This window comes from Saccopteryx leptura, chromosome 3 (genome assembly GCF_036850995.1).
Source record: "Saccopteryx leptura isolate mSacLep1 chromosome 3, mSacLep1_pri_phased_curated, whole genome shotgun sequence".
Taxonomy (NCBI): domain Eukaryota; kingdom Metazoa; phylum Chordata; class Mammalia; order Chiroptera; family Emballonuridae; genus Saccopteryx; species Saccopteryx leptura.
In genome coordinates, this window is record NC_089505.1 from 247503949 (window position 1) to 247524958 (window position 21010).

General features: G+C 39.9%; 1 protein-coding gene across 4 annotated transcripts in view; it reads right to left on the reverse strand.

Annotated features, from left to right (window-relative positions):
* Nucleotides 1-16709, reverse strand: part of GMCL1 (germ cell-less 1, spermatogenesis associated) — a 47284-nt gene extending 30575 nt beyond the window's left edge. For all 4 annotated transcript variants that reach the window (XR_010750405.1, XM_066378081.1, XM_066378080.1 and 1 more), the window contains exons 1-6: nt 16191-16709; nt 10356-10479; nt 6038-6134; nt 4869-4966; nt 2728-2840; nt 2052-2117 (exon numbers count right to left, since the gene is read on the reverse strand). Coding sequence is in view for 3 of the 4 variants with exons in the window: in XM_066378081.1 (XP_066234178.1) it covers nt 2052-2117; nt 2728-2840; nt 4869-4966; nt 6038-6134; nt 10356-10479; nt 16191-16450 (758 nt within the window). In the remaining variant the exon portion in view is untranslated. The remainder of the gene's footprint in view (nt 1-2051; nt 2118-2727; nt 2841-4868; nt 4967-6037; nt 6135-10355; nt 10480-16190) is intronic.
* Between the last annotated feature and the right edge of the window lie 4301 nt (nt 16710-21010).

Below are 21010 nucleotides of genomic sequence, written 5' to 3' on the forward strand. Positions count from 1 at the left end.
AAAGATCACTAAGATTTGTCTTCCTTTTGGAAAAGCTTAATGAGAAATTATAAAAAGAAAAAATTAAAGTGTTTCTAATGATTTTCAAACCAAACATAATGCAGAGCTTTGTTTATGCCATGATCCCTCCTCCCCCCTGTCTTTGGTAAAATAATGCTTCTCAAACTTTTCTACCAAAGTAGCTCTTAAAGGCAGGGAAAAAAAAAGGACCTAGGAATCCAGAAGGTGGTCTAGACATAAAAATAACATTTTTATTAATGCTTGTATTTTATCTCGAAAATTCAAAGAAATTAGAATTCTCTCTATTCTATAATGTACAATATTTAAACATAAAAGTGTTTAACTATCTTCTATGTCTCCCCCCCCCCATGCAACCCCTGATCAGTAAAACTGACATCCCCAGGAAGTTATGCAACATTAAGTCAGTGATTTTTTACCCTCTTCATCTCAGGTGCACATAAACTAATTACTAAAATTCTGTGGCACACTAAAAAATGTTATTTTTTTGATGATCTTACAAAAAAATGGGTATAGTTTTGATTCACTCACACTACACAGCTATTGTTGTTGGTTGTGTCATTTTTTTATTTGACAGTCTAAGGGAAAAGAGGTCAGTGCTCCTGACTAAAATAGTCAGGTATTGCATGTTTTAAAAATTCTTGTGGCACACTGGTTGAAAATCTCTGCTTTAAGTCATTTGGTTTGTACATTTCCATTGGAATGTCACAAACTACTTAGGGACATTTGTACCCTTGTCTCAAAAGCACCACTGTAAAGGACATGCAAACTTGAAAATGACTATAAAGCCTACAGTACTGGCCTTTAAAAGACCATTCCCACCCTGAATTTCTCAGATTCCCCCATTCCTACAAATAAGCTCCTTGAGGGCAAAAACCGCGACATAATCATCTCTATATGGTTCACAATCCCTAATACAGAACCTTTATACAGTGGACATTCTGGAAGTATTTGTAAAAGGAAGGAAGAAAGGAATAGTAAGCAGACTTAATTCAGAAGGCCAACCTAATTGTGAATTTAATTTTATTAGGCTTATCAAAAAGTTTACAAGTTCCTCAAACTTAAGTTTTCAATCGTTTTTGTTTTGTTATTGTTGTTGTTTTTAAAGTGAAGGAGGGGGACAGAGAGACAGACTTCCACATGGGCCCTAACTGGGATCCACCTGGCAAGCCCTGTCTGGGCACTAATGTGCTCCAATTAACAGAGCTATTTTTAGCTCCTGAGATTGATGCATTGCAAATGGAGCTATCCTCAGAACCTGGGTCCCACTGCTCGAACCAACTGAGCCACTGGCTGTGGGAGGGAAAGAGGAAGAGAAGGGGGAGAGAAGCAGATGGTCACTTATCTTGTCAGGAATTGAATCCAAGACATCTACACACCAGGGCCAATCTATTCACTGAGCCAACTGGCCAGGGCCTGTAAACATGTGTTGTTTTTTTTAAAGTGAGAGGAGGGGAGATAGACAGACTCCTACATGCACCCTGACTGAGATCCACCTGGCAACCCCCAACTGGGGCCAGTACTCAAATCAACCAAGCTATCCTCAGCACCTAGGGCCGACGCTTAAACCCAACTGAGCCACTGGCTGTGAGGTGGAGGAGAAAGGGGGGAGAAACAGATGGTCGCTTCTTGCTCTGACCAGAGACGGAACCCGGACATCAGCACACCGGGCTGATGCTCTATCCACTAAGCAAACTGGCCAGGGCCTAAAGGTGGTTTTTAAAATAAACTTAGGTTCTCTAAGAGCCCAGCAAAAGTGAGGTAACCTCTGAGACTTTTCTATAATATTATAGAAGCAATAAACTTTTCTATCAAAATTGGTTAAAAGTCAATATAATATACATTACATTATTTACAGCAAAGAAATTTATATAGCATTTCATCAGTTCATGGATGCAGTCACAATAGTTTTCATTAAATTGTATACTTTTTCATAAATAATATATTTTTGTTTTATATAAAGTATCTTGCGTATTTTAGAAAGTAAAAACATTATTTTAGAATGATTACAAAGTTATTTAAAATTCAACTACCTGAGTTCTTTAAAAAGTTCAACATTCTGATGAGTCATCAAATTATTTAGAAGCCATTCAAGACACCTGAAATTAAAACATGGAATTATTACATTATATAACATGCATTCATGATTTATTAAGTATAACTTATATCGTATAGTTAAAAAAAACCAATATTAGTCTTGCCAGGACATGCTCAAAAATTTTAATTTAACACTTGAAAATTTAGTATTATTTTTGTCAGCAGTTAAGATTCCCTTTATATTAATAAGAACACTTCTAATTAAGAAAATCTCATTTCAAGATTGTATTAAATGGCTTATGAAAGGATTTATATACTTCCGTTACTTTATCGTTTGAAAATGGGTACTGTAATTCTCAAGAATTAAAAACATTGTCAGTAGTTGCACTGATATGATGTTTAGTATGCCTAGTACTTGAAAGATTTTATAGAAAATCTACTGTAAAGAGTGACCACAATTTTTATAAGCATGTATAACCCACCCATAGTCACTTACAAAGATAACTCTTTTGAGAAATGTAGTCATTTGTCCACATGTAAAAAGGAACCTTTTAAACAAAATTCTATTCCCGTCTTTTTTGTCTTTTTTTATTGCTATACATTCTCTTAGGAAAACAAAGTAGCCAAATTCCTAAAAGTGGGATGGAAGGAAAAACAAAAAGGGCAACTCACTTTTTCTTTACAGAATCTAGTCCATAGGTCCCTGCTGATGTGTAATAGCCACATACAGTTTTCACATTAATTGTTTCCTTCATTGTCTCACCACATTGCTGTATTAAACCATCCTGTAAATATAAATAAGCACTGGAAAGGCCCATTTTATGTGGTGAAAATCAGCTCTGAACATGTGCTTTTACATATTTTTTTTTTAAAGGAAGAAAGAAAACTCATTAAGTACAGCAAGCCTGAGCTTTTCAGAAGTCCAGTAAAAATATCAAAAAAATCCAGCAAGTACTCAACTAAATACTTGAAATTGAAAATGGAAGGGGGGGGGGAGCAGAGAGGTAGAAATGAATCTTGTTATTCTCTTTCTTTTCTATTCTTCCCTTCCATGGGACCTTTGCCAATTTAAGCAACATTCTGACTGTATTGCCAGTTCTTTTAAAATTAAGATCTCTTTACATATACCATGTGATGAGCTAGGCAAGTAAACTATGAATCATCAGAAAGTGTTCATTAAAGTTTAAAACATTTATCAATATCTAAGAGATGTTCCTAAATCAAATATATTTTTGTTTTAAACTTGCATTGAAATTTTAATCTAAAATGTTTAGACAGATTTCAAACAAACTTTATTCAATATATGCAAAGAATACTGTCACTTTTTACTCAAATTTCTGAAATATATTCATGCAAGTATATTATTAGGTTAAATAGTTAAGTCATAAAGATAATGCAGAAAGTGGATTTAGAGCAAAACCAAAAAAGGACTAAAGTTAGAAAATATACTTAGTGAAAGTGAGAATTGAAAGGATCAAGACATTTTAAAAATCAACCACAACCAAGTATATTTAGCAAGATACTCACTAATACTTCAAATAAAACAGTATACAAATGCCACATAAAAGAAAACTTAAATTTTTAAAGATCAAAATAAATCGTTGACTCCATTAGGATTTTAAACTGACCTGAAAGTCATTCTAGACTCCTCTCCTTTCCTATTAACCATCTCCTCTGTCACCAAGTCTAGTGGATTATCCCTGTTTAATCTCTCTGGTAATCAGTTTTTCCTCTCCATTTTTAATGTTATGACCCTACTTTAGACCCTCACTCAATTACAATAGGTTTTATATTCATCTTTCCTTCTATCTTATCCTTCCCATGTTCTTTAAGCATTTTTTCTAAAACATAACTCTGTCTTTCCCCTGATTAAAATCTTCCAAAAGTATCTATACATAAAGTATAAACTTTTAAAAAGGTATAGAAGACTTTCATGATTTGGTCTCTGCCTCCCTCTCTCCAATCATTCTTATATTCTATGCTATAGCCATGTTCCACTCAGATTCTCTAATTCTCCATAGTTTCACATCACTAGGTCTTAGTTTATTATCTGAAATGCTCTCCTTCCCCTCTCTTTCTTTGCAAAAGAAACACATTTTTTGGTTTTCAAGACACAACCTTAAACACAACTTCCTTCTTTGACACCACCAGGGTGAACTGACCACTTCGCCCATCCACGATATCCTACAGGATGCTTATTATCGTACCTATAATATTGGACAACTCTTACTTTATCTTTGGGTCTGCATATCAACCCTCTCTCTCCTGCTCAACACTCATTACATTGTGAACTTCTTAAAGGTGGGGACAATTCTTAATTTACCTTTGGATCTTTATGCCTATTTTGGCTCAATACTCTTCTGTTGAATGAACAAATCTGTCCTTCAACCAATAGATTATATACATTTACACATAGTTATTTCATAATTAAGAAAAAGTTTATGTAGTATTTGTTTTTTGAACCCATGAACTAAATGAATTAGTAATTATAAGCCATCTACTTCATAACAAAATAAATCATTAATAGAAATCATTAAATGAATTTAGACAAGTAAATTTTCCCTCATTATAGTCATTCTAAGATGTCTTACAGAAATAACTTGCATTCATCTTACACAAACATCATGATCCCTTCCAATGCAACAAATTGCTTTTGGTTAAACATTTTAAATGACATCACAAATGGCATATTTATACAATTCACGTTTATTTTTAAAATTGTAAAAAGCTAAGCTTTATTTTTGTTTTTGGAATTGATATTATGAAACAAAGAAACAAGTATGATCCTGTCTTTGAATAACGTGCATACTTACCAACTGTAGCATACAAGCTGCTGCTAAAATGGCAACAACTCGACTGGGCTTTATTAAGACATCATCTCGATACAGTGACCCAAATGCAACTTGCAGTGCTAAAAGCAAAAGTATACATGTAGAATGAAACAACAATTATATCTATAAATGTATTACAAAAATAACAACTATCTTCACACACTAAAACATGTTAAATCTAGAGAAGTATCACTAATTAAAATGCTAATAATGGTTACTGATTAATGGTGCTATTTAATAATGTTATAAATTTCCATTTATCTTACCAAATCAAAATGGATTCTTCTATATTTAATTTTGATATTAATTAGTGTTCAGAATTCAGACACTTTTGGAAAAAGTTTTATAAAGATACCACTGAGTAGACCACTCATTAAGTACAAGTACAGACACATGATTTTGATAACCCTAACCCTTAAGCTTCCAGAACTTCACCATGGGCCAGTGTGAAATAGCTCCTGGTCTTATCCATGCCGTACTCTCACCCAGCCACAACAGCTATCCAAGCCTGCCCATTCTTTTCTCTGCTGTACTCGCATCTATGTTCCACATGGTTGGCTTTATAAATATTATTTTCTTTATCTATGGTGAATACTGGGTACCTCAACTTGGGCTGTCAAAAAGTAGAACACAAGGAGCACTGGAATAGCAATGAGGAGAACTATAGTCTGATCTAGGCTCATAAAACTGCTCTGTGATCTAAAATAAGTACCTTACATCCTCTGGGTCTCAGCTTCCCCATCTAAGAACTCTTATAGCTCCAAATCAACATTGATTATATAATTCATACCCTTATTTTTCCCAGAAAAGGTCTTCATATATAGGGAATAATTAATATTATTTACCAGCTTCTCTATGTAATTAAAATAAATGTCATACTTTTTCTTCCTTCACCCTACATCTTCCATATCCCAGGCAGATTATATTTACAACATAAACAAACAGATTAACATGGCACACATGACTAAAATGGTTAGGGATAGTAAAACTGATAAAGTACGAAGTAAATCAATATAATGTCGCCTTGGGGTATTAAATGGAGTTTCTTTCTAGCTTCAAAATTAGAAGAAAATATTTATTTTCTACCAAAAGAATAAAAAGGTTATGTTTTCATTATTTCGCATAATAGTAATAATTATGGTGGTAGTTACCCTCTACATCGATATTCTGGTCAGGAATCTCCAGTTCAATAATATTCATGCTGGATTCTTTCCAAGAACCACTGAACATACTAGAAAAGTAGCCAGACTGAAAAGAAACAAAACACAATGATTATCTAGTACTTTCTGTGTCTTCTAAATTATTTCCCCATTTCTAACTTTAAGCCAACTATTCTATTGAAACTAACCCATACATTATTTCAAGAGAAAAAGAACTGCCATATATGTTTATAAGAGAAAAGAAATTGAGAACTAGGTATTCTAAAGTTTTTCTGTTTAGTTCTAATTTATTGAAAACTAAACCAAATTCTCGTATCACTATCTAAACTAAATTACTATATGGTAATACATTTGAACCACATTAGCTTTTTACTTATTTAAAAACAATTTCTGAGTATACTACGTTTATGTTTTCCTTGTGTCAATAACATTCTAAATTCAAACTTAGAAATTGTTATATAATTAAATATCCCACTTAAACATTTGGCAACACATAAGGTGTATAAATAAAAAATGTAGGAAAGAAGAGAACAGACTAAAATCCCTTGAACTGTTAAATCCTTACTGTACCTCCATGATTGTAAGGTTCCAGACCAGAGTCTTAAGTCAACACTAATAGGATGATTCCCAAGAAATCAGGAAAAATCCCAAGTTTAGTTTTATCGAATCAGAAAAATTCCAAAATGAACCTGAATTCTTATCAAGCTTCCATAATGGAGGAAGTCTTAGTTACTAGATAGCACCTCTCATAATCAGAATTACTTTGGAATGGATCAAATATTAACTAATTTACTTCTTTTTTCTGAGTACTTCCTATATACAAGGCACTATGAATATAGCCGTAAATGAAGCACACTGTTTACGTCCTCAGGGGGCTTATAGTTTACCATGTGGTTTGCACTATAATCATTCCAGTTTTTCTTGAGAGGAAAAGAGGCATTCTTATCTTTAAATTCACAAATTGAGGGAGAGACATTTTCATCCTTACATTGACAAAACTGCTTTAAGAGATTAAAAAGAGCCCTAGCTAGCTAGTTCAGCACTAGAGCATCGGCCTGGTATGTGGAAGTCCCGGGTTCAATTCCTGGTCAGGGCACACGGGAGAAGCGCCCATTTGCTTCTCCACCTTACCCCCTCTACTCACTCTCTGTCTCTCTTTTCCCCTCCCACAGCCAAGGTTTCATTGGAGCAAAGTTGGCCCGGGCACTGAGGATGGCCCCATGGCCTTCGCCTCAGGTGCTGGAATGGCTACAGTTGCAACGAAGCAATGCCCCAGATGGGCAGAGCATAGCCCCCCTGGTGGGCATGCTGGGTGGATCCCGGTTGGGCACATGTGGGAGTCTATGTGACTGCCTCCCTGCTTCTCACTTCAGAAAAATACAAAAAAAAAAAAAAAAGGGAAAGATATGGTGCCTGACCAGTGGTGATGCAGTGGATAGAGTGTCAACCTGGGACACTGAGGTCCCAGGTTCAAAACCCTGAGGTCACTGGCTTGAGCACAGGCTCACCATCTTGAGTGTGGGTCACTTGATTCCATCGTTATTGGCTTGAGCCCAAAAGTCACTGGCTTGAAGCCCAAGGTCACTAGCTTGTGCAAGGGGTCACTGGCTCAGCTGGAACTTCCTCCCCACCCGCCGCCTTAACGGACAAACAAGAAACAATCAATGAATAACTGAAGTGCTGCAACTACAATTTGATGCTTCTTTCTCCCTTTCTCTCTTGCTAAAACAAACAAACAAAACAAAATAAAAAATAAAAAGGAAGATTTGTCCCTGGTGGGGTAGCTCAGTTGGATAGAGCTTCATCCTGATACGTCAATGTTGTAGGTTTGATCTCTGATCAGGGTACATACAAGAATCAACCAATGAATGCATAAATAAGTAGAACAACAAATCAGTGTTTTTGTCTGTCTTTCTCTTTTCCTTTATCTTTTTAAAATCAATCAATAATTTAATAAAGTAATAAAAAAGATATGGACTGTATCTTCAAGTTGAGACCAATATTCTGATATATTCTCAGCTATATACTTTAAAAGCAAAGTAAAATTGTTCAAAAATAATTTTTTAAACTATGATTAAAATGTTAGAGAAAATTTTCATTCAAATGTTTCTTTTTTTTTTTTTTTCATTTTTCTGAAGCTGGAAACAGGGAGAGACAGTCAGACAGACTCCCCCATGCGCCCAACCGGGATCCACCCGGCACGCCCACCATGGGGTGACACTCTGCCCACCAGGGGGCGATGCTCTGCCCCTCCGGGGCATCGCCATGTTGCTACCAGAGCCACTCTAGCGCCTGAGGCAGAGGCCACAGAGCTATCCCCAACGCCCGGGCCATCTTTGCTCCAATGGAGCCTGGCTGTGGGAGGGGAAGAGAGAGACAGAGAGGAAAGTGCAGCGGAGGGGTGGAGAAGCAAATGGGCGCTTCTCCTGTGTGCCCTGGCCGGGAATCGAACCCAGGTCCTCCGCACGCTAGGCCGACGCTCTACCGCTGAGCCAACCGGCCAGGGCTTCAAATGTTTCTAATTAAAAAAAACCCTTAACCAGGGGTCCCCAAACTACGGCCCACGGGCTGCATGCGGCCCCGAGGCCATTTATCCGGCCCCCCGCCGCACTTCCAGAAGGGACACCTCTTTCATTGGTGGTCAGTGAGAGGAGCATAGTTCCCATTGAAATACTGGTCAGTTTGTTGATTTAAATTTACTTGTTCTTTATTTTAAGTATTGTATTTGTTCCTGTTTTGTTTTTTTACTTTAAAATAAGATACGTGCAGTGTGCATAGGGATTTGTTCATAGTTTTTTTTATAGTCCGGCCCTCCAACGGTCTGAGACAGTGAACTGGCCCCCTGTGTAAAAAGTTTGGGGACCCCTGCCTTAAACTATATGGTCCTCTCAGTAATTATTGTCAAATGTCAAAAAGAGGCCCTGGCCGGTTGGCTCAGCGGTGGAGCGTCGGCCTGGCATGCGGGGGACCCAGGTTCGATTCCCAGCCAGGGCACATAGGAGAGGCGCCCATTTGCTTCTCCACCCCCCCCTTCCTCTCTGTCTCTCTCTTTCCCTCCCGCAGCCAAGGCTCCATTGGAGCGAAGATGGCCTGGGCGCTGGGGATGGCTCCTTGGCCTCTGCCCCAGGCGCTAGAGTGGCTCTGGTCCTGGCAGGGTGGCGCCCCGGAGGGGCAGAGCATCGCCCCCTGGTGGGCAGAGCTTCGCCCCTGGTGGGCGTGCCGGGTGGATCCCGGCCGGTCGGGCGCATGCAGGAGTCTGTCTGACTGTCTCTCCCCTTTCCAGCTTCAGTTTAGAAAATTAATTTAAAAAAAAAAAAAAAAAAAAAAGGAAAAGAGAGGGGAAAATATAAGCTCCATAGAACAAGAACTGAATTGTTCGCTGCTCTATTCCCAGTGCCTAGAACAATGATTTGAAGAAAACAGATTTTATGAAAATAAGTAAATAAATAAATAATTTGAGCCCTAAAATTAGAGCAATATTTTATTTTGAAAGTTTAAAATTTTTTAAATGGGGTAGCAGATACTAACATTTGCAGCACAGAAATCAAATAGGTATATCATTTAACTGACTTGGTCTATATAATTTTTTTTTTTTTTTAAAGGATTAACATTTTTTTTTATTTTAATTTTTATTTTATTTATTCATTTTAGAAAGGAGAGAGAGAGAGAGAAACAGAGAGAGAGAAGGGGGAGGAGCAGGAAGCATCAACTCCCATATGTGCCTTGACCAGGCAAGCCCAAGGTTTTGAACCGGCGACCTCAGCATTTCCAGGTCGATGCTTTATCCACTGCACCACCACAGGTCAGGCGGTCTATATAATTTTTTGATGTTGTCTTGAACTGCGTTTTCCAGGAGAGAAGGGAGTAGTATCAAGAACTTTCATTCACATTCAATGTTAATTATAAAGCAACATTCCAGCTGAAATCACCCAACTAAATAATCACACACATACTAAACAAATTCAGCAATCTTAATTTTAATGTTAAACATTTCCCCCCCAACTTTTCCCTTTTGTCAACAGAAGGCTCCAAAATAAGCACCTTACTGAAGTAATGAGAAAAAGGTGTTGACTCCTAGGCTTGTATAACAATGAAAATTCAAAATGTTTCTAGAACAAACTAACTTGTCACTAATAATGTTTGCCATGTTTCTAATAAAATGAGACTTTTTAATCAGATGATAGAACTTAACCACTATTCATGCAAAAGATTACTATTAAATACAAATATAAAGAACATGACTTTAAAGAGTCTGAGTGTTTTTAAAATGACTATGTTGGTTATTCAAATTGAAAAATAAAATACTTACTTGACATAAATATATTTTGTGTAAGCTCCACTCTTCTCCTAGAGCACAAATCTTAATGTCACTATTTTCACCATTCAAAAATAATGTTTGATAAATATATTTGGATGTACTCTTTAATTTTTTCCTGTTAAAAGAAAGGCAACTGTTATATACTGAATGTTTTACTGATTTTGCATATAACTCAAAATATTCCTTTTGTTAAATTTCTATTAAATAACGCCAACTTGTGTAAAAGAACAGAGGGATATATATTTAAATTTGTTCATGTACGGAAGACTGCATTAAAAAACTAAGTGGTTATGTCTAAGGTTCTCTATTCCCAAAAGGGATAAAAATGGATAGATGGGGAAAGCCTGAGAGGAAGACCTTTCACTGTACATATTTTTACAATTTTCAATTTTTGAAATAAGTGAATTAATTACCCATTCAATAACTTTTAAGCTTTCAGAGTGTTTTTTACTTATTTCTTTATTTAGAAGACAGTACTATGGAGGATCTCAATACAACTAAATTAATACTGCTATACAGTTACATGGAGATATGAATAAAAACTTCACCCATCCAAATAATTTAAAAAATAATTTACATTTAATTTTATTTTGGTACCAAACTATTCTAAAAACTAATAAAAATGTCTTTCACCTCCCCCCCAACATTGGACAATTGGTTTGCAGTCTGAGACCAAAGGTTCTCAAAACTATGCTCAACAGAGCATTGGCCACCAGAGCCAAGAAGTGAATGCTGGGCATCCCGCCTAACTTTAACTGGGGCAGCATCACACATTATATCTGTAAAGATCTTGGGTTTAAATCTGATAATCATTGCACAAAATGGTCCAGTAAATAAGAAAAGCCCCAGGGAGAGGCTGATCAAGATCTTGTACATTCCTGGCCAACCCTGACATCTTTCCTGGTAGTTAAAATTTTTTAGTACTTTTACACTTGATCTTAGCCAAAAGGCCGAGAAGTAAATTTTTTTAGTATTTTTAAAAATTAAGTAATTGTTTCAGGTGGTATTTAACATCCATTCCCAAAAAGCAGTAAAAATAGCACATGCTTTGGTGGTAGACAGACTTGTGTTCGAGACCCAGGTTCACCATAGCTCAGTTACCCAATGTAAAGAGGGCATCCATAGTACCCATTTCTTTGGGTTACTGTAAGAAATAAATGAGACAGTGTAGTTTCCAGTTCCTGATAGCACCCTCCCCAACTTACATGAAAAGATGAAATGTACAGAAAGGAATAAGACCACTGCAGCAAAAAGGTGAGGATGGGCTTATCACCTAATGAGAGAATTCTATGGATCTTGAAGTTAGAAAAAAACTGAAATGGAAAAGAGCATAGAAGGGGACAGTCCAAAATATATCATGAAGTTCTAGGATGGAGGCTAAAGCACATTTGCCCTTCAGAACCTGTATATGTGCGCGCCTGTGCGTGCAAAAGTAGAAACTGAGGCAGAAAATGGGGAAAGTTGTTCCTTTAAGGGCTTTCAGAACTTGTGTGTGTTGGGACGATGAGGTCTCAGAGGAAACAAAAGGCAAAAGAAGAAAGTGAGGCAGAAATGGGGAAACTAGTTCCCTTAATGGTCTTCTCCACCCACTATAAACACAGAGTACAGATAACTCAGGTATGAAGAGTCCAAGGATCTTCTAGAAAGAAATAAAACAAATCTATCAAAAAGATCTAAGACTTTAGTGTAGGCATTGGTGACCCAGACAAAGCAATCCTCATTCTGGCATAGGAAGAATCTGTAGTCTGGTAGCTCCCAACCTGTTCTTCCTAAATCATGGTTCCCAAACCATGTGTCAAACCACCTGCAGCAACATAGCCAACTCAGGCACGTGGGATATTCTAAATTTGAAGGAAACAACAATGTCTTTTGGATACCATGCAGTCTACTACTATCACATTGGTTGGACCTAACTAATGAGGTATTTCTTTAGGACCCAAAGGTGCCATGAAGAAAATTACTGAGACATTCAGAGTGCTATAAACAAAGTTTGGGAATCTCTGCTTTAAAACAAAGCATGCCCTACCCATACACAACTTAGTAGTCAGTATTCCTGCTCAATGGGGAGGCTTGGTAGAAACAGATCTGTTTCCTCAGTTAAAATGTACACACACAGCCTGACCTGTGGTGGCGCAGTGGATAAAGCGTCGACCTGGAAATGCTGAGGTCGCCGGTTTGAAACCCTGGGCTTGCCTGGTCAAGGCACAAATGGGAGTTGATGCTTCCAGCTCCTCCCCTCTCCTCTTTCTCCCTCTCTGTCTCTCTCTGTCTCTGTCTCTCTCCCTCTCTCTCTCCTCTCTAAAAATAATTTAAAAACAAAAAAACACACACACACACCAGTTACTCATTCTTAAATACACTATATAAGCAGACAATCAAGGATCACTCAACCTGAGGAAAAAGACTCAAGATCTGGTTACAGAACAGCTGAGTTTTAACAATCTTGTCAATGTAAAGTGAAGCATGCAGTGGATAAAAGGTACTGTATGAGATAGAAGGTGGACATGGAAGCCAAAGCTTTTCATGGACAGTGGTAGAGGTGGGATAGCAAACCAGACAACTTCAGGAAGCATATTAGTGCCAAAATTCTAGGTCTTAATATTTTCTTAAACCTTTCATCCACACTGGACTAAATAAGCCAAGCATCTTTCAGTAATAGACATATACTAAACTCTGATGTGCATTTCCTAATAAAGGTTTGCTTTAAAGACTTTCCATTCCAGTCCACTCATGGAGTCTAAGGGCAGTCAACCTTTTTCTGTAAAGGTCTAGACAGTAAATATTTTCAGCTTTGTAAGCTGGATAGCATCCAAATTTTGTTGGCATCTTAGTGGGTAGTTTCTTGCTTGCCAGTCTACCACTCTCAGCAAACTTCATCATTTCTGGGTTACAGCCACAACTCCTCTAACATTAGAATCTCAGCTTGGAAAAGGCAGCCCTGTTTCAAATTTGTTCCTTTCTTGGTATTCTGTCTCAGCTTTAGAAGTAGAGACTGCTCTCTATATATTCTCTACATTTATTATAGATTCGTTTACCTTAATAGTTTACATTCAATAGTTAATTTCCAGTTACTTGCTATTAATGGTTATATTAAATTTTTCCCATTCAAATTATACTGTGATTTCTCTCTTTCAGATGGCTCCTACCATATATATTTCAATAATGATACTAAATATAAGTGGCCTAAGTCCTAATTAAAAGGCACAGATTGCCTGACCTGTGGTGGCGCAGTAGATAAAGCATCGACCTGGAAATGCTGAGGTTGCCGGTTCGAAACCCTGGGCTTGCCTGGTCAAGGCACATATGGGAGTTGAAGCTTCCAGCTCCTCGCCCCTTCTCTCTCTCTGTCTCTCTCTCCTCTCTCTCCCTCTCTGTCTCTCTCCTCTCTAAAAATGAATAAATTAAAAAAAATTAAAAAAAAAAAAGTAAAGAGCCTGACCAGGTGGTGGCGCAGTGGATAGAGTGTCGGACTGGGATGCGGAAGGACCCAGGTTTGAGACCCCGAGGTTGTCAGCTTGAGCGCGGGCTCATCTGGCTTGAGTAAAGAGCTCACCAGCTTGGACCCAAGGTCGCTGGCCCCAGCAAGGGGTTACTAGGTCTGCTGAAGGCCTGCGGTCAAGGCACATGTGAGAAAGCAATCAATGAACAACTAAGAAGCCGCAACGTGCAACGAGAAACTGATGATTGATGCTTCTCATCTCTCTCTGTTCCTGTCTGTCTGTCCCTATCTCTGCCTCTGTAAAAAAAAAAAAAAAAAAAAAAAAAAAAAAAAAAAAAGGCAGATTATCCTATTAGATTAAAAAAAAAAACAAAAAAAAAAACTCAACTATATGCTGTCTACAAGATACCTCTTAAAATATAAAGACAGAGGAAAAAAGAGAAAGGATGGAAAAAGATATACCTTTTAAACACCTATTAAAATAAAGTGGTATGGTTATATTGCCAAGGATAAATAGAGGCATTTTGTAATAAAGGAAGTCAATTCATCAAGGCAACAATATGTATTGAGTGCTTCTATACCAGGTGTTCACAGTATGCATTCTAATATTTGTGAAATCCTATAAGGCAATTATTAGTTTCCCATTTTACTTACATGGAAATAAGGCTGTTATGTGCAGAATATAGACATATAGACTAGAACTCAGAATGCGAGCTGTTAAAACTAGATTATGCTGACTTTCCAAAACAGGTAATAACCTGACAGTGGGGATCCAGTTTTGGGTAAGCATTCTTACATAAACTATGAAAGTTTTTATAAATCAAACTATTAACATAAGTTACCTATAATACTTTTGTTTTACAATACGTAACCCTTATGTAGCAAAAAAGTTTTTTTGATTCACTTAAAATTTCATTTAAAAAAAGTAAATCTGGCCCTGGCCGGTTGGCTCAGTGGTAGAGCGTCGGCCTGGCGTGCGGAAGTCCTGGGTTCGATTCCCGGCCAGGGCACACAGGAGAGGCACCCATCTGCTTCTCCACCCCTCCCCCTCTCTTTCCTCTCTGTCTCTCGCTTCCCCTCCCGCAGCCAAGGCTCCATTAGAGCAAAGATGGCCCGGGCGCTGGGGATGGCTCCTTGGCCTCTGCCCCAGGCGCTAGAGAGGCTCTGGTCATGACAGAGCGACGCCCCGGATGGGCAGAGCATCGCCCCCTGGTGGGCGTGCCGGGTGGATCCCGGTCGGGCGCATGCGGGAGTCTGTCTGACTGCCTCTCTGTTTCCAGCTTCAGAAAAATACAAAAAAAAAAAAAAAAGTAAATCCATGTGACCCCACTGATGAACTTTAAAAACAAACAGAGCAACTGGACTGTTTATGTGAAAAGATTTCAACTTAGAAACTACATTCCAGATAACATTATACGGAGTGAAATAAGTAAATCAGAAAAAACTAAGAACTGCATGATTCCATACATAGGTGGGACATAAAGACGAGACTAAGAGACATGGACAAGAGTGTGGTGGTTACAGGAGGGGGGGGGGGAGAAAGGGGGAGGGGGAGGGGCACAAAGAAAACTAGATAGAAGGTGACTGGAGGACAATCTGACTTTGGGTGATGGGTATGCAACATAATTGAATGACAAGATAACCCGGAGATGTATTCTTTGAACATATGTACCCTGATTTATTGATGTCACCCCATTAAAATTAATAAAAATTTATTAAAAAAAAATCTAAAAAAAAAAAAAAGAAACTACATTCTAGTTCACAAGCCAGTATCCTGGTTTTCAACTCTTCGTAAAAGGCTAAGCAAGCTGCAGAACAGCCTCACACATACCCATGGCCAATGTTCAAGTGCTTGAGACTTTGAAAGACTGTTTCCAGTAAGGAACATATGGACACTACTGGTAAACTTCACCTTTACAGTTAAGGAGAACTGCTCTCATTTCCGCTACACTGAGTGTACGACAATGGGAGCGCCCGTCTCAGAGACTAAATTTACCCGTCTGGACTACTTAAGGCAGCCGGATGCAAAACAACACATTCCACTGCCACCCACTCAGGAAGGACCAAGGTGTATCGCGGAAGGCCGGCCAGCCGGTGGTGTCTAGGGTTTAATGAGGCGCAAGCTTCGGCTTGGCTTGAGTCTCAGATCGGGTCCATAACATCATCCTGGCAGCGTCTGCGGTTTATAATCCAGAACAGGAGGCGTCTCCCAAGGCGCTCTCCACCCGCCTAGCATCGGGCTGGCTCCCACATTTACCTCGTCAAGGACACGTCCACTTCCCATAGACCGGGAACGCCGCACCCCCCAAGCACACCAGTCGCCTGGCGAGTCCCCTGGTCCCGCCGCGGAAGCCGCCCAACAGGTGCGGGCGCGCCCCTCCACGTACCTTCGAGGGGTGTTGAGGAGCCGCTGCTGCTGGTCCCCTTCCTCCTCATCCTCGTCTGTCTCGGAGTCGGGGTGACAGTAGCAGAGGGCCCCGCTGCTCCGCTTGCGTTTGCGGCTACCGGGGCAGTAGCAGAAGCCGTGGCCGGCCGCGTCGCCTCCAGTCTCCGGCCGTCGGACCGAGCCCTCGGCCCCAGAACCGGGCTCCTGCTGGGCTCGGGCTCGCCCCGGCTGGCGCAGCACTCGGCTGCTCAGCGAGCCCATGGGTCACGGCTCCCCGGGATTTCAGGGAGAGCACCTCAGGGAGCCCAGCGGACCCAGTCTCCAGCCATGGCTCGGCCTCCACCGCTGGTCTCCACCCAGCCCGGGTGCCTACACGGCCACTTCCTCACGCGCAGCCCCGACCGTTGCAGCGGACGCTATGGCCTCCATCCACCGCCCCACCCGCCGCATCTATTCGCGCGGCGTCTCCGGACTGCAGGACTTCGTCCCTTCGCTTTCGCAAATAAGCGCGGACCGGACAGCGCAGGCGCTCGGCGAGCCTCCGGAAGAGGCGGGGAAAGGTGGGTGTGCGTGGCGGGCGGAGCCTGCGCAGAACAAGACTAGGGCAGGAGGCGAGGTTTTTGGATTCTGAGTGGTGGTGTCTGTCCTGTGGTCGGCCTGATTCTCATACTAGCTGACCTTAGTTTTTAGCATTCCCCTTTATATTAACTAGTCCCCTTTATATTAACTAGACTGGAAATTGCAGCTCTTTGATTCTTTCTGCAGAAGTTATTTGAGCTCCAGATCTGCTGGGCCCTGTGCTAGGCTAAGGCCAAAACAGACAATGCTGTTTGAACCAAACTGAAAACGCGAGGCTAGTGTGTTCCAAAAGGAAAGTTTATTTTAAAAATTCCTGGGTGCAAGCGGGCTGAAACCAACAAAGGGTATCAGCCCAGAGGGAGGGATAGGGCAGGGGTTACTGTATTCCCCATGTACAAGACGCATCCTTTCCCGAAAAATTTAGTCTAAAAACAGTGCGTCTTATACAGTGGTTGTAGTTGTTTTGTTTTTTACTTGCATTTTCTGCTTCACGCAGATGAGGAGTTGTATGAATTTTATGAATAAAACGAGTTCAATAACTATGTAATACGTTTTCAAATTTCAGGCCCCAAAATTAAGGTGCATCTTATACTTGGGAGCGTCTTATACATGGGGGAATACGGTATATGGAATAATCAAAGGGCCTGGGGCAAAAGTGGCGGATGTTGCTGCATCTGTGTGTGTAAGACAGTTTCCTTGGTGGACTGGAGCTCCTCCTCAAAATCTGTTTGTACTCTGACTCAACCAGCCGCAAGGGGGGATTTGGGTTGGGTTACTAAATAAGCCAATCCTTCTTCCTCCTCAGGGCCTGCATTGTTCACCAGATGGAAGCTGAGTAGCCAATTTCTCTATCATACCCAGTGGCAGTGGGACATCTGAATAAGGTCTCTGCCAGGACTTTTAGAACTTAGAGTGCCTTCTGGAGACCCCAGCAAAATTTATGGGTGTCTGAGTAAATATTACAGGTGTCTGTTAGAGTAAGTAGCCCTGCAATGGACTCTGTATAGGCAGCTTTCACTCCCTGAACTCCCTTTTTCTACTGTTAAATAAAATATTTATAATGAAAATATTTCTAGTGAAATATTTATAATAAATTCTTCAGTAATATGATCCATGGATCCACCACAACTATAATAAATTTTAATAAAAGCCTAAATTTATTATACTTGCTTTGATTCATTCTTTTATGTATAATACAAATACGTAGAAGCTCCCTCTCCTATAGTGACCATTATCTTGAGAATAGTGTATATCATTTCCATGGAATTAAATGGAATAATCCTATACTTACCATTCTACACTTTTCTCCTCTCTCAAAATGATACTTTGAAAGAGATTATCCAATTGACAAATCTCTAGTTAATTTTCACTGTTCATTGTGTGACTAACCCATAATTTGTTTATTTTTTGTCTTACTGAGGGAGTTAGGTCTTTTCTACTTAAATACTCTTATAGAGCAGCAGTGAACATCATGTGCAAGAGATTCATCACGTAGATTCCCAGAAGTGAATTTACTGAGAACTTTCAACTTTATTAACTGTTGTCAAATTGCTGTCTGAAATGATTGCGCCAATTTATACTCCCATCATCAGTAAATGTAGTTTGGGGGCTTTAGGGGGTGAGTGTCCAATCCTGAGAAATCTGAACTGAGAGAGGCTAGAGGAGGCAGTTTGGGGGAGGGGCTGGGAGAAGAGCAGAGAAGGATGACCGCAAGGGGATTAGCCTGCATGCCCAGAATTTGTCAACACAAAGAATGTGCAACTGTTTATTGTGAAACAAGTGTGGGCCACCATAAGACATCCAGCATGGGATCATCTTAGTGCCTGTGCAAGAGGCCTGGGTGGAAGGACAAACACATTTCAGCACAGAGAACCTGAAATTATCAAATTTCTAAAGACCAAAAAAGAAGAACTGCACTTGCCTTCCCAAAGAAACCAAAGATGAGTAGTTCCTTGGTGATAGGGTTGATACAAGAACCCAAGAGCCTGATCCATGGTGGTGCAGTGAATAGAGCATTGAGCCAGAACGCTAAGGTCTCTGATTCGAAACCCTGAGGTTGCCAGCTTGAGAATGGGGTCGTCATAAGAATCCAACATGGAATGTCTTACATGATCCTAAGGTCACTGGCTTGAGCCCAGAAGTCACTGGCTTGAAGCCCAAGGTCGCTGGCTTGAGCAAGGGGTCATTGGCTCAGTTTGAGTCTCTGGATCAAGGCATGTATTAAGAGAAGTAATAAATGAACAACTCAAGTGAAGCAACAAGTTGATGCTTCTCATCTCTTTCCTCCCTCTCTCTCTTCCTTCCTGTCTCTCTCCCTTTCTCTCTCTCTTTCTCAAATCAATAAGGAGAAAAAGAAAAAATAACCCAAGAGAATGCCCACAAGAATCAGCTTTAAACATCTTCCAGCATCACACAGTGCTGACCATCAAAACTAGAGCACTATAAGGTAAGAACTTTCTGTTCCCCTCACTCTCCACCCTCTTCCTACTACAACCTTGGCTAGATTGGGACCTGGAGGGGTAGGGTATGGAAGGAAGCTTCGGTGGACAAAGACGAGAAGCCCACCATACCCCTTCCCCCAAAGCCAGCAATAGGCCAGAGCTGAATGAGGGAGGAAGCCTCAACTATAAATCAAATTTGGAATTTTGACTGGACATATTAATTACCAAAATGACACTTTTTAAAAATTAACTTAAGGGACTGCACAGTAGGACCTTTTATCAGTGCAGAATGACCAAAAAAGTTAGACTCTATCCTCTGTGTGAATTTTCATCTAAGACAGAAGCATTAGGCCCAATAAATACATGTAAATGGATAGTGGGAATGAAAAATAAAGTTATTTCCTAATTAGTACATATTATATCACACTTGTTCAATATAACAAATATTCCTCCAGGGTGGCTTTATCCTGCCCTCTAGAAAGCTTCCAGCCAACAAGTGCAATTTGTTTTAAAATTTTGGCTAAATCATATACAATTTAAAGATAAAACTACTAAAAAAATTTGTAATGCTTCCAAAAAAGAAATAAATTTGATTGGAAACTCCATCCTCTTCTGGATAGGAATCAAAGCGGCAGTGCTATTTCCTATAACTAACTAGAACTACAAAGTATTCATGTAAATAGCTTTAACCAATTGCTTGAGCACTTATAATAAGCAAGTAGGAACAAATTGAAAAAGGAATCCTGATATTTCACCCATCAAAATACGATAGTATAGAATAAACAAAGAAGACAAATAGTATTATTTAATATAAATGTTCTACTTAGAATGGAAAGCATCACTCATCTTCAGAGACTACATTAAATACATTATTTTATATCATTAAGTAGTAATACCATTTGGTATGTGTGAACATTAGTTTTATAGCAGCAGGGGCACATAGGACTTAATATATTATTTTTTCTTAGTGTTGTAGTTCCTAGTAGAAACTGAGTAACACTAGTCCTTCAAAAATACTTCCCAGGGTCCAGGATGAAAAAAAACCTCACAAGTGAAAAAGATAAAGAATACCCCTTGCGCCTGACCAGGCGGTGGCACAGTGGATAGAGCGTCGGACTGGGATGCGGAAGGACCCAGATTTGAGACCCCGAGTTCACCAGCTTGAGCGTGGGCTCATCTAGTTTAAGCAAAGCTCACCAGTTTGGACCCTAGGTCACTGGCTGGAGAAAGGGGTTACTCGGTCTGCTGTCGCCCCACGGTCAAGGCACATATGAGAAAGCAATCAATGAACAACTAAGGTGTTGCAATGAAAAACTGATGATTGATGCTTCTCATCTCTCTCCGTTCCTATCTGTCTGTCCCTATCTATCCCTCTCTCTGACTCTCTCTCTGTCTCTGTAAAAAAAAAAAAAAAAAAGAACACACCTTGTCCTGGCCGGTTGGCTCAGCGGTAGAACATCCGCTCGTCGTGTGGAAGTCCCAGGTTCAATTCCCGGTTAGGGCACACAGAAGTGCCCATCTGCTTCTCCACCCTTCCCCTCCTCCTTTCTCTCTGTCTCTCTCTTTCCCTCATGCAGCCAAGGCTCCATTGGAGCAAGTTGGCCCGGGTGCTGAGGATGGCTCCATAGCCTCCCCCTCAGGTGCTAGAATGGCTCTGGCTGCAACGGATCAACGCCCCAGAAGGGCAGAGCATCGTCCCCTGGTGGGCATGCCTGGTGGATCCTGGTCGGTGTATGCGGGAGTCTGTCTGATTGCCTCCCCGCTTCTAATTTCAAAAAAAAAAAAAAAAGAATACACCTCA